The sequence below is a fragment of the Oryctolagus cuniculus genome, chromosome 7, assembly GCF_964237555.1.
Source record: "Oryctolagus cuniculus chromosome 7, mOryCun1.1, whole genome shotgun sequence".
Lineage (NCBI taxonomy): Eukaryota > Metazoa > Chordata > Mammalia > Lagomorpha > Leporidae > Oryctolagus > Oryctolagus cuniculus.
The window spans coordinates 48,110,589-48,124,180 of NC_091438.1; the positions used below are offsets into that span (position 1 = coordinate 48,110,589).

General features: G+C 42.9%; 1 protein-coding gene across 2 annotated transcripts; it reads left to right on the forward strand.

The window, feature by feature from the left end:
• The first annotated feature begins 227 nt into the window (after nucleotides 1-227).
• On the forward strand, nucleotides 228-13,300 carry LOC100355462 (histone H2B type 2-F). 2 transcript variants are annotated; one of them, XM_008264506.4, is made up of 3 exons: nucleotides 228-694; nucleotides 7,009-7,110; nucleotides 13,202-13,300. In XM_008264506.4, exons 1-2 carry the CDS (start codon nucleotides 318-320, stop codon nucleotides 7,094-7,096), a joined length of 465 nt encoding a protein of 154 aa, XP_008262728.1. In that variant the 5' UTR covers nucleotides 228-317; the 3' UTR covers nucleotides 7,097-7,110; nucleotides 13,202-13,300. The 2 variants fall into 2 exon arrangements, with proteins under 2 accessions (XP_008262728.1, XP_008262727.1); XM_008264505.4 differs by having other exon boundaries at nucleotides 229-694; nucleotides 13,182-13,300.
• Nucleotides 13,301-13,592: the final 292 nt, after the last annotated feature.

Consider the following 13,592-nt stretch of genomic DNA (forward strand, 5'->3'; position numbering starts at 1 on the left):
GTAGTCCGCGAACGTTTGAAAGCACTGGGCCCCAAACAGGTGAAACCAACACAATGCAGCTGGAGGTTGTGAAACGCACATTTTGATTGGCTAGCAAGCTCCTGTTCTAACGACCACTAGGAAAGCGCTCACAGAATCGTTTTTACACGGACTCCGCCTCTCTGTGACGACACTATTGCAAAGGAACCAATTAGAACGCAGCTCGATGTGAGCCTTCATTTGCATACGGGCTCTATAAGTAGCGCGTAAGCTCCCAGCTTGTCCGTAGTTGTGAGTGATCGGTTTCAGTGTCTGCTTCTGTTTTGCGCACCTGAAGGATGCCGGATCCGGCGAAATCCGCTCCTGCTCCTAAGAAGGGCTCCAAGAAAGCCGTGACGAAAGTGCAGAAGAAAGACGGCAAGAAGCGCAAGCGCAGCCGCAAGGAGAGCTACTCCGTGTACGTGTACAAGGTACTCAAGCAGGTGCACCCCGACACCGGCATCTCGTCCAAGGCCATGGGCATCATGAACTCGTTCGTCAACGACATCTTCGAGCGCATCGCCGGCGAGGCGTCGCGCCTGGCGCACTACAACAAGCGCTCGACCATCACGTCCCGGGAGATCCAGACGGCCGTGCGCCTGCTTCTGCCCGGCGAGCTGGCCAAGCACGCCGTGTCCGAGGGCACCAAGGCCGTCACCAAGTACACCAGCTCCAAGTAAGGGTCCACAGGGACGCGAGAGATAACCACCTGGCACCAAAGGCTCTTTTCAGAGCCACTCCCGTTTTCGGAAAGGGCGCTGTGAACACTGCGACAGGGCTGGGTAGGCAGGCTGGATGTGGCCGGCGAGACCGCAGAGCCTCACGGGTCTAGTGCCGCTGCCCGGCGAGGGAGCATCTACGTAGTCTGGAAAGATGGAGAAGCTCGGCTGGCTGTCGCCGCGCCAGTGTGCATATACACCTCCCCCACCCCGGTTGTGTCTGAAAGTACTAGGCAGATTTTCTCCCTTAACGTGCAGAGGGGGAGCCGTGTTCCAGCTCTCCTCACTGGGACACCTTAAGGCTAGGTTAAAACAACCAACATCAGTGCAGTGTGGCTTCGTTTTCCTGGGTCCTGGCCCGGCCACCGGCCCTGGGTTAATACAAGTCTCGGCGACTGCAGTCGGATGATTTTGCCCTGTGGTCCTATGGGACGCTTATATCGGGATGGATGCTGCTGAGCATCCTAAAACACGCAGGACAGGCGCCCCCTCCCCCACCCCACCCTAAAACACGCACACAGGTCCGAGGGTTGATCCCTGTGTGGGAACAGGCCTCTTCATCCAGGATTTCGTCAGCCACGCGGTCCCTCAGCTTCACCCAGCCCCTGTGCCGCTCTGCCCTTGGTGCGCAGGGTCTCCTGCAGGGCGCGCTTCGTGTAGCACTTTCCCCATTGCAAGTCGGCGCTGCGCGTTAAACGCTTGCAGGTGCTTCCTAGGTTTCCCAAGTCAATTCAGGTCGGCCTAGGTTTCCCAAGTCAATTCAGGTCGGGGGTGGGTCCTGGGGAAGCAGACTTGGATTAACAGGTTTTGGAGGTGCCTGTGTCTGGCGTCTATTTGTTAGGTAACCACAGATGGATATGTGAGCTCAGGCCTGTGTCACAAGTGTTCCGAGGGAGGAATTTGAGGAATCAGAAGGAATGACGCACGGTTCACAGAAACCCGGTGTGTAGAAGGAATGTCTCAAGACGGCAGTCTTTGCATAACTGAAGACTTCTCCCCACAACAGCTGGGCGAATTTTCATTTACTAAGTAAAACAGACCCTTGGGGCAATAGGAAACTTGGTTGACAATTCAAGCTTTGAAGTTGTCACTTTGTAGGAAATAGTTTTTCATTAAAAATGAATTTTATTACAGGAATTAACATTTACATCCAGCTAAAACTTGCATAAAATGTGCTGTGCATGACTTCATTCTCTTGCTGGACTTCTCTCATTTGAGTCATCTTTGCCTGGCTTTTTTTTAATGACCACTAGACAAGAGGCCAGACGAAGATGACTCAACTGAGAATGTAACGTGTCCAGCAAAAGAAATGAAATCATAGCACATTTTGTAGTAGGAGGAAGTAGTGAGGAGGCCAAGGGGGTCTTTTTCATGCCCAGTCACCCCAGTGGAAAGTCCCAGCCTAGGACGCTGAAGCTGAGGTCTCCCTGAAGACTCCGGATTAGGTCTCAGTCCTTCGAAGTTGCTAAAGCAGTGCCGGTTGATTCAACTAGGAACTCCTAAGCTGTCACTTGTTATTCATTGATCAAAGGATTAAGTCCCAACTAAAGGCCTTCTATCACCTGGTCAATTTCCCAGTCCTCCAGCTTAGCCCACGTGTTCTGCCCTGCAATGCATCTTCAGTGTCTCTTCTGTGCTTTTATTATATTTTCCTGAGTTTTAGTTCAGCTTCAGTCTATACTACTCAGGGTCAGTGCCCCTGCCAGTTCTTCAAACTCATGCTCAAACCTCCCTGAGAAATCTTTCCATCCCACACCATTTCACGAGGGAAGTCTTTCCCCTTTTAACTCTCAAGGCCTTGCTCCTTACACAATTAACAACTAATTGTATAGTGTTGTGGACCTATTCTTCAATTTCTTTTCTTGTTTCTTACATTTTCTTTTGTCTTCTATTAGAGGGCAGAATCTTCTTCTAAATACTTGGTATTCTTCCACGAAGACTACTATAAAATAGCTTCTTAATGAACGTTTGTTGGATGATTGCCCAGTCCATAGTACACTATAAAACTAATCCTTGGGGTGGTAGATTCTAATACTGCAGTAAACATTTTCCTGTACGTTTCTTCATTTTTTCTTGCTCTTTTAGTCCATGATAATCTTTCAGCCACCCTTTATAATTAGTGACCAGCTTAAATCACTATTAGAGATTCAGAAGTCTTAAGGGTGGTAGGTACTTAAGTACTACACTGATCAGCTTCCCTTCAGCCAATATCTTTGTAGTTAAACTAATGAGTGTAGAAGGGAGCTTGCACCTGGTTTGAGATGTTGGAGTGTTCTGCCTTTCCAGTGTTTTAAACAAGGGTGAGAGGGGAGGTACATTCCAGAGGATAAAAACTGTGGCATTTGGATAAAAGGCTTTAAATTTCAGAGAGCTTTACATATGTAAACTTGGTCTTGGCCTAAGTTGTGGGGTCAGATGTTATTGAGATTGGTATGTTTTTAAGGATTGAAGAATGGATCATAGTGTATTACAGAAGCCTACAAGAACAGTTTATCTTCATTTTTAGACAGGTTATTTTAAAACTAGGTGAAATTTCTAATGCTGATGTAAAAGATTTGGGCGCCTATAATTCGACCATAGGACTAAAGATGGGAAATAAGTGTGAGATCTCTGGGATAATTACTAGTTTTAATGGGAAACTTTTTGTTTACATTTGGCAATAGCTGAATTATGCAAATGCTTGGCAAAAATAGAAAACTTGATAAAGTTTTATAAATCTCCCAATGTCAACATCAGCAAAATTTTGAAAAGAGCCTGGCTGTGTTTTCCTATCATGTATTATCAAATATATATTGAGCACATAATGTGAACAAAGCCGTGAGATAGAGAATAAAAAAGCTATGAAGGCATCTGAGAGATCATCCTGATGTGAAGATCATTCTAATTCAAGCAAGCAATATTATTCCCAAAACAGGAGTCAAAGGCAATGTGGGTTGAGAGTGCAAGGTTGTATCTGGCTGGGAGTTCAGGAGACTTCTACTGGGAGGGCTTCCAAGTGTGCCAGACGCTGTGCCACTTGATGAGAGCCAGAAGTGTTGGCCTCCTCAAGTCCATAGGTTAAACTTGCATTTTCTTTATGACTGGTACCTGGAGTATCCTCTGGGATTTTTCACAGGAGCTTCTTTCAACTTTTTAATCATCTGATTTGAGTAGGTAGAATTCTCCATTTCATCTTTGTTCTGTGATTAAAGGTTATTAATTCCTCATCCCTCATCCAGGTTGTACTGTTTTTCTTTACATCTCCTTGAGTGTTTAAAATTTTCACAGATTACTTTGTCACTGAACAGTTCTGATTGTCCCACTCTTGTGCCTGCCGAGCACAAAGCCATTTAAGTCCCATCAGACCCAACTTACAGCTCTTCAGAACTGTCAGGGCTTTTTCCCCTGTGATCCTAGCCTGACAGAAATTAGGTTTTCCTGTTCCCTGTGAGGTTGTCTTTCCTTTGGATGTGATGGTTATAGTGGTGGGGATGTGTTAACTTTTTCTTTGTCACCCTGAGTGCAACTTATCAGAAAATCCTCTTGGCTAAAATACGTCCAATTTCTGAGTACATCTTGCCACTTCCCTGCTGTCACCCTGTCCCAGGCCATCACCATCTCCTCTGAATATTTACAGTGACCTTCTAAGTGGTCTCCTTGCTTTTGCCCTCTCCCTCCTCTATTTTCCACAAAATAGCTAGAGTAAATTTTTTGAAACAAGTCAGTTCATTTCCCTCCCATGTCCTCTTGTCCAGCTGAGAACCCTCTGAGTCAAATCCGGCACCCACATCAACCTCCCAGCCTCATCTCTTACCACTCTCCCTCGTTTGCTCCATTTCATTGCCCTCATCGCCTCTTCCTTGAATATACCAAAGTCTGTTTAAGGACCTTTGCATGTGCTATTTTCCCTTCTAGTAAAGGCTCTTCTCTGGATAATTGCATAATTTTTCTTATTTCTTTTGGGTTTCTAGTCATCGGTGACCTTACCATTGAGGTCTTCCCTGACCATTTTATGTCAGACAGCAAGCTCACCATCTCTGCTTCCCCTCACTTCTTGTTACCCCTTATCTCCACACCTTTCTTAGTTTTCCTCCAATCCCATCTGAATACCAGTGTATTTATTTACTTGTGTATTGCTGAATCAGAGATTGATATCCATAAGAACTCTTGTTGCCTGCTTGCTTTAACTCTCTGCTTTCTGGGTGTCTAGATTCTTAATTAAAGGCTAATTGAAGCTTCTCTTGGATTTGGGCTTCTCTATGAGCCAGGGTGCTAACCAAGGGGATGTTGAATGAACATTGTATTATTCCTAGTTTACTCCCTAAAAAAAAGGATCGGCGTGTGCTGCCCTTACCACCCCTGGCTGACATGCAGATGTGACAGCATAAACTGGGGCAACCGCCTGGGACCCAGAGACAGAAGCCAGGTGAAGAGGACAGCAGAGCTGCTGTATCAGCCTTGGATTGTTCCACGAGAGAAACTTGTGTCTTATTTTAGGCTGTGCTTTAAAATGCTTGTTAACGATAACTTAGATTGCATCTGACAAACACATCATCTCAACCCTGACTTCCCAGAGTAAGTCCTGTGAAGGGAGGTGAATGTTTTGTTCCTGTTCTTTCCCCAGCATCTAGTGTTACGTCTGGGGTAGAGTAGGCATTCAGTCAGTATTTTCAGGATGAATGGATGGATAGGAGAGGAAGAAGTAACTGAGAGGGAGGGAAATGGGATCATATAAATGAGAAGCAGAGCTCCAAGGGCTGTAGTAAGAAGAAAGGTTTGAGTTTGCAATCTTCTGCCTTCTGAACTAGAGGCACCACAGTGGAGTGACGTTCTGGGTAAAGTTGTAATCACTGTGGCCCACAAATTGGTTTAGAAGCCCCACAGTGTAAATCATGGATGTTCAAGGATCAACAGCAAAGCTAACTCAGGCAGTATAGACGTTAACTATCAGCAATCTCCTAAAAGAGTAGATGCTTTTAAGTGGATTGCAATTAAAAGTCAACTTTGGAGCTCAGCAATTGTTGTCTCCATTTTACAGAAGACTACGAGACCCAGATAAGTAGAGAAATCCCAAGGGTCAGTGAACTTAGTATTGTTAAGTCCCTGCTGGTTATTGAAATTATTTCCTTATCAGTGACAGCGATCAGGATTATCAAGGCTAATCTAATCTGCCTTGATTCTTCCAAAATGTCCTCATTTGGATGTGGAAGAAGCAATGAAAAGAGGAATGTGTACTGTTCCCATGCCATCGTATCTCCTGCCAAGGGCAGCTCAGAGGCAGCTGAGGTTGGAGAGAACTTTGAAGGTCATAGCTTGGAGCTGAAGCTGCAACATCATTAACAGTAGCTCCAGCTCTTCCAGCTGTGCCCATTTCTCTTGTTAGCCCTCTATTAGCCCTCTGCTAGCCTAAGTCCTGCAAGTGGTGCTTAGCATCTGCTTTGAGTCCCAGCTTCTCCACACAGAAACTGTATAAGCTTTGGAAAGTGTCTTTACCCCTTTGTTCCTCAATTCTTCTATAAAATGGGAACCAATCATGAATCTACCTTCTAGGCTTGCTGTGGGGGATTAAATGAGAGAATGTACTTGGAGAACTTGGTACGGTGGCTAGACACAGTGGATTCTTGCTCAGTGTTGCTGCCGTTACTCTTACATTAGGAAGCATTTGCAGGAGCACTGTCATACCTAAATGTGTTTTCCTCAAAGCAGTGTTGTCATAGATCTCTACTAATGTGAGGACCACTTCTCTAAGCAGCCACTGTGCCAGGTGCCCATCATAGTAAGGCCTTCTTTATTTCAAAAACACCATCCAATAAAGCATTTCTGCAGTTTACTTTCAGGGCTTATGATTCTGTAGACTCTTAAAAGTATCTGCTATTTGGCCCAATAGGAAAAAAAACAAAAGAAATAGAAAACTTTATAGGGTCTGTTACTAGTGCTTTACAAAAACCTGTAAAATCTTTGGCAAATACTTTCTTTTTCTACCAGAAGATGCTGGCAATATTTCACAGCAGCATTTTCAGAAAAATGGAACTGCATTTACTAAACAATTTTTTGTTTATTTAGTTGAAAGCCCTGGGTTTTGAGGATTTAATGCTCTTATGTAAAGCCATGTGAGTAGAAATTTCCTTGACCACTGTTAAGTAGCACAGAGCAGAACACACCTAATGCAGTTGACACAAGAATGTGAAAATAGCTTGGAAAATGTTTTAGATAGAAACTTAACAATGGATTTGGTGGATTCAGGTTGATGACTTCTGTGTTGATCATTTCTGCCTGTAAAATTATTTTGCAGCATTAAGAAGTTCCTGTTCTTTTCACCTATCGGATCTGAAGTTTTCCCAAGAATGCAAGGAAATCTTATTTTTCGAACTACAGTCTAGAGAATGGCCAACAAGTAAGATGAATTCCAAGCCCTCCAGGTTGTTTTTCTTTGGCTAAGAACTCATCACACAACTGATGATGTATTTCATAAGGTTCCGTTAAAGAGAGACTTAGGAATCTAGAGAGCATTGCGCTGTTGATCAACGCAGAGAACTTTGCTTTAGGTGGCCAAAGCCAGAAACGGCAAAATAGAACTAGAACTTGAAGTGCCTTAGGGTTTTTCCTTGGTGTGTGCACACCTGGATGCCAGTCCAGTGCCCTGAAGATGGTAAAGGGGTAGTGGCCTGGGACTGACTCAGTATTTAGAGGGAAAGAGAGATCTAGAGACTAGAGCAGGACAAGGCATCCAGAGAAAAGGAGTGTCTGACAAACAATGAAGGCTGCAAAGCAGTGAAGTAAGAAACAAATTATTTCATTTGTTTTATATGAATCAAAGGTAATAATTACAAATTACCAGAAGTCAAGGAAAAATACAGTGTCGATATTAGTGTTCTTAACACTCAGGGTAGAATATGCCTGGAGATATCAGCTCTCTTTTTTCCTCGGCAATGACGTTTTGACTTTGTATAAGTCTTAGTTTCCGTCTGTAGGATTATCATTTTCAGTGGCATCAAAGAAAAATGGGTTAGGCCAGGAGGGAGTATGAAACAATTCAAATATACCACAAATGTAACCCTGGGCAACAGTTGTTCAGAGTTCTTCAGAAAACTCCCAAATCTAGGGATGGACCTTGAATTACTTGAATTTCTCTCTGGAGATGCATTTCCAGATCATTTCTCCCTGGGACTGTATTTCATCCAGGTGGCCTGTCTGCCGACTGGCAACCATACATGGAGACACATGGATGTAGCATAATGGGCAGGAAAAATGTGTGCTGACTCACTTGCAGCAAGAGAGCAACTTTTTGGGAACCAGCGCTGTGGCGTAGAAGGTTAAGCCTTCACCTGCTGCTCCACTTCTTACCCACATCCCTGCTGACATGCCTAGAAAAGCAGTGGAGGATGGCCTAAATGTTTGGGCCCCTGCATCCACAGGAGAGATCTCAATGAAGCTCCTGGCTCCTGACTTTGGCCTGGTCAGGCCCCTGCTGTTGTGGCCGTTTGGGGAATGAACTAGCAGATGGAAGATCTCTCTCTCTCTCTCCTCTCTGTATCTCTGCCTTTCAAATAAATCTTAAAAAAAAAAAAAAAAAGGAGTAGCTTTTCATAAACTGCTTTAGTCTTCGCCCAGTTACATGATGGCAATTTGCATAATTTTTGCCTTTTGATCATTTTTATAAGGGATTTTCCCTGTGTCTGTCCAGTATTTAAACTCTGATTTTCATAATTTCTTTCTACATCATTATTAAGGTTTTAGAAAATGGAAATTGTTCTTAAATTCTCAGAAATAGTAAGTATGTATGGAGTAGAATATACTTTTAGAATCAACAAGAGAGCTAAGGTACAACATGAATTCTAAACCTTAGCCTAGAGAAGAAAGGTAAAAAAATTTTTTTTACCTAAATGGAACTAATTTCTTAGTATTTATGATTGTGGGGCTAATGTTTAGGAGGAAAATAGGCTTAATGGATTTTTTCTGGATTAGCATATGCAAATCATTTACAGAGAGGGAAAAAATAAAAGCTGCAAAGATTACAAAAGCAAGATAAACAACAAGTTGTGGCTCTCCTTGGTGTGGATTGCAGGCATGACTGAGTCATGGTCCCTCAGGCCATGGTAGGGCCACTTCTTGGCAGTGAGGAGGGATGATGTGTTTCTGAAATCTCCGGTTATGCCATTATGTGGTATATTAGTAAAGACTGCAGGTTCTTGAGACAGAGCCTCGGATGTGTAATTGGTTCTGTTATTTTTTTTTTTTTAAGATTTATTTATTTGAGAGAGAGTTACAGACAGTAAGAGTGAGAGACAGAAAGGTCTTCCATCCACTGGTTCACTCCCCAAATGGCTGCAAGCTTGGAGCTGAGCTGATCTGAAGCCAGGAGTCAGGAGCTCCCTCCAGGTCTCCCATGTGGGTCCAGGCCATAGCAGAGAGCTGGATTGGAAGAGGAGCAGCTGGGACTACAACCAGCGCCCATATGGGATGCTGGCGCAGCGGGTAGAGGATTAACCTACTGCACCATAGCGCCAGCCTGGTTCTGTTATTTATTAGTAGTACGATGAGGCAAAGTTTCTTTTTTTCCAAAGCTTGTTTACTTATTTATTGGAAAGGCAGAGCATCAGGAAGGGACAGATGGTGGGAGGGAAGGGAGAGCTCCATCCATATTCATCCACTGGTTCATTCCCCAAATGGCTGCAAAATCCAGGCCCGAGTTGGGCACAAGCCGAGAGCCGGGAACTCCAGCCTGGTCTCATGTGTGGCAGAAACTCAAGCGCTTGGTCCATTTTCCACTTTCTTCCCAGGCACATTAGCATGAATCTAGATCAGAAGCAGAGTAGCTGGGACTTACACTGGCACTTTGGGAGGGGATGCTAGTGTCTCAAGTGGTGACAATCCACCGCACCACAGTGCCATCCTCTCGAATACATTTTTAAATCAGTGTTTCCTTATCTTAAAGTTCAGAATAATACTAATCCTTACTCATGCAGGATCATTGAGTAAATACATATAGCTGTGCTTAATGTTTGACACTTAACAAACATCTCAAAAAATGTTGGTTGATGTTGGCAGTAGGGAAGCCCTGTGGAGTGCTGTGCAAGTTTCTTACCTCCAGTGCACCCCAAATGACTATGTCACATGCTTTCCAGCTCCATCCCAAACTCTTAGAAGTGATAAAAATAAAAAATTGACCAAAGTGTGAAGTAGAGAACTTCGACAGTAGACATGGACCGAAAAATAATTCACACTTTTTGGAACCAACATACCAGGATCAAAAGTTGATCCTGAGACAAGAGAAAAGATGACTCTTTGGGGACCACAGTGGGACCAGCTAGTGAGGTTTATCCCGTCTGCCCCCTCCTATCTGGGGAGAGGCAGTAGGATGTACCACGTGACTGGGAGCTGCCATCCTGAAAAGACTACTACTGGCCACTTACCCAACGTAAACTTCTCTCCCGCCCACAAGCGCTGCAGCAAAGCAGCTCCCCAACACAAAGATGAGCAATAGCCAGAGTCCTCAACACTGGGAATGAACCAGCAAAATCAGAGACCCAAACTGGGCAGAGTAGAACTCCAAGAAGCAGCATTAACAGGAGAGACCTCAGAATGAGTGTACCTGATCTCTTTGGAGGTACGGGAGAGAGAGAACATGCAGGAAAACTTAACTAAAGATCTTGGCAATTTAAATTTTGGTTATTGACATGAAAATTCAACAAGGGCCGAATCCAGAATAGGATACATGTAGCTGAGGGAAAATCAATGAGCTTAAGCCAGAAATCCCTCTAAGAAACCAAATAAAAATATATATATAAAAAATTAAAAAATAGGAAAGCAAGTGTACATGATGGTGAAGAATACATTCAGATAGCCCAAAATTCATCCAATAGGATGAGAAACTTGACGCAGGAATCAAAGTGTTAGCAATAAAGTGCAGATCTGTGGAATAAGGTTTGCTGGTCATGCAGTGCACACTTCAGGGAACACCATTCAAATCGTAATCTTTGACAGTGGTGTCTTCTGCCATTGTCTAGTGTACATCCAAAGTCCATCAGACAATGGGAGGATTATTTCCCAGGATCCAAATATGTGTAGATGTCCACGTCGGGCTGCAAGTCCTGTTAAATGCTGAACACACAAGCAAAGGACCTTTAATTCAATACACGGTGATATTTCAGAATAAAGAGCTAGAAGAGAAAGTTATAAAAACACTCAGAAAATACAAAGAAATGGACATCAAGTTTATATGAGATGCATTTGAGTACACTGGATATAAGACAATGAAGCATTATTTTTAAAAATCTAGGGAGAAATATAATGAAACGAAAGTCTGTCCAAACTCTCATTTAAGACAGCACCTTTTAGACTGAGTTACTAGAGATGCATTCCAGCAAGAACTAAAGATTGCAGGGGATGATGAGGGATTCCAGAAGCAAAGGTGCTCAGTACCTGGTTCAGCACATGGCTAAGTGTGAGTAAGCTTAAGTCTAAGAAATTAACCAACCTGGGATTCAGCTGCCAGATGATGTTAATGTGGGAGATGAGAGAGGGCAGGAGTGAAGAGAAGTGAAACAAGAGTTAGTAGATTCAGGAGGAGGATATAGATGTTATTACTGTGGAAGTTAGAAAACCGTAGGTTTAAAAATGTGACACTAGGAGGGAATTTCAAAACGGTGATACATTCATAAATGATCATGAATTGTTTTCATTGTAAACAGGTATACAGTGTGCATATACTTACACAAGTGTGCATACAAGGATTTCTGATAAGTGAATAATCACAGTGAAGGCTTTACACCTTTCTTAGCCATTAGATCAAGTGGACTAAAACACTGAAGAGATAGGGGATTTGAAGAACATGGTTAACAAGGTTAATCATGTAACTATACTCACACCAACACCATCTGGGATTCAAAATAACAAATTGCCTTGTTTTCAAATTCACATGGAATATTAACAAAAATTGACTAAGAGGGCAAATTAAATCTCAAGTGCTGAAAAAGGTTAAGCCATTCAGGATATATTCATGGACTATAAAGCAATAAAATAATCTACTCTCCTTAGTCTAGACTCGGGAAAAAGCACATGGATAAAGGGGATAACAAAAAGTTACATATTCTAAAAATCAGAACACTATATATTAAAACCTACATGAAGTGGGTAGAGGAAAATTCATAGTTTTAGAATGCATTTAAGAGGAAACTTGAAAATAACCTTTTAAACTCAAATACTAATAAAGAAACAACAAAAAGTTGAGAGGAGTGAATTAAGATAAAACAGAATCGATGGAGTGGATCACACCTTCCTATTCTGCTAAAATTAATAAAACCAAAGGCTGTTTCCTGAGCATTTAAATGGTTGATCCTTTAGTAAATTTAAAGAGAAAAAACATTAGATATAGAAGATAAGACATTTTTATATGAATATATATGTAAAATAGGTATTGAATTTTTTTCATACTACCAGAGCTGCTTCAAGAAAAGTAGAATAAAAATTGGTTATAGGTGCAACTGAAAAGGTAGTGACAGATTTTCCCTTAAAAATGCAACAGAGGCAGGTGTTTGGCGCAGCTGTTAAGATCCCAGTTGGGACACCCACAGCCTGTACTGAAAGTCCTGGTTCTGCTCCCAATTCCAGCTCCCAGGCTGCAGGTGATGGGGACTCAAGTTGGTGGGACCCTGCCCCCACATGGGAGAGCTGGGTTGAGTTCACAGGTGCCTGCAATTTCAGGAGTAAACCAGTGAACAGGAGCCCTCTGTCTGCCTGTGTGTCTCTAAAACAAATTGAATAAATTTTAAAAAGCCACTGCTTGGGATGCCTATGTTCCATATCAAAGTGCCTGAGAGCTAGTCACACCTCTGCTTCTGACCCAGCTTCCTGCTAATGCACCAAGGAGGCAGCAGGTGATGGCCCAAGTACCGGAGTCTCTGCCACCCACATGGGAGACCCAGAGGGAGTTTCTGGCTCCTGGCTGCAGTCTGGCCCCGTCCTGGCTGTTGCACATTTGGGAAGTAACCCAGTGGATGAAAGACTGCTCTGCCTTTCAAATGAAAATAAGTAAACAAACAGTAAGAAAAAAAGTTCAAGGCCCAGATAGTTTTTACTAAACGCTAATGGGAGATGATATTTAAATTGATCATGATAATACAAAAAATTAAGCCACCTATGGGTATTGTGAAGAAGTGACAGCAACAGATATTAGGAAGGTTAAATGAAATAATCTATGCAGGGCAAGTGTTTGATACACGAAAATACTACTAATAAAGTTATTACATGCCATGATACAGTTTCCTAGTGGGATGAGACAGAACTGGAATAAGAAGTTGCAATTCAAGGAGTTATTAAGTGTAAGGTTAAGGGTTGAATCCTGGTTTACAGTGACCAAGACTTGTGAAATTTCAGATCATGGTTGAATTAAAGTTAGAAAATGGTTATTTTCTAAAATAAATGATTCTGATAAGCCTATGTAAATGCCTATTTCTTCTTTTCAAGCTCTGTCTCTGCTCTTCCAGAAAAGGTGAGCCTCAAAGTCACAGCCAGATTGCATCCATGGTGCGGTTTCACTGGGAAACATGCCACTGCTGCTTCTAAATAAATCACCTTTGCAGAGACCTTGTGTGGGCAGTTCGTCTTACTTACTCTCCCGAGTGCCTAAACCAATTGTTTCTAGTCTTTTCTTCTGATTTGCAATCTCCGTTAACTCCAAACATGTCTGGGATCTTTCACTCTCCAAAATTTATTTTATTTTTATCCTCTTCAAGACTAAGGGTTAAGGAGTAGAATGTGCTGAGTGTGATGTGGGGGTGAAAGGGAGGGCAGGAAGATGAGCTTAATTTTGGGGGGTTTTGCCCCTACATTAAAAAACAAACCTAAACAATGGAAACAAAGGGAGAAGGAAGGAAA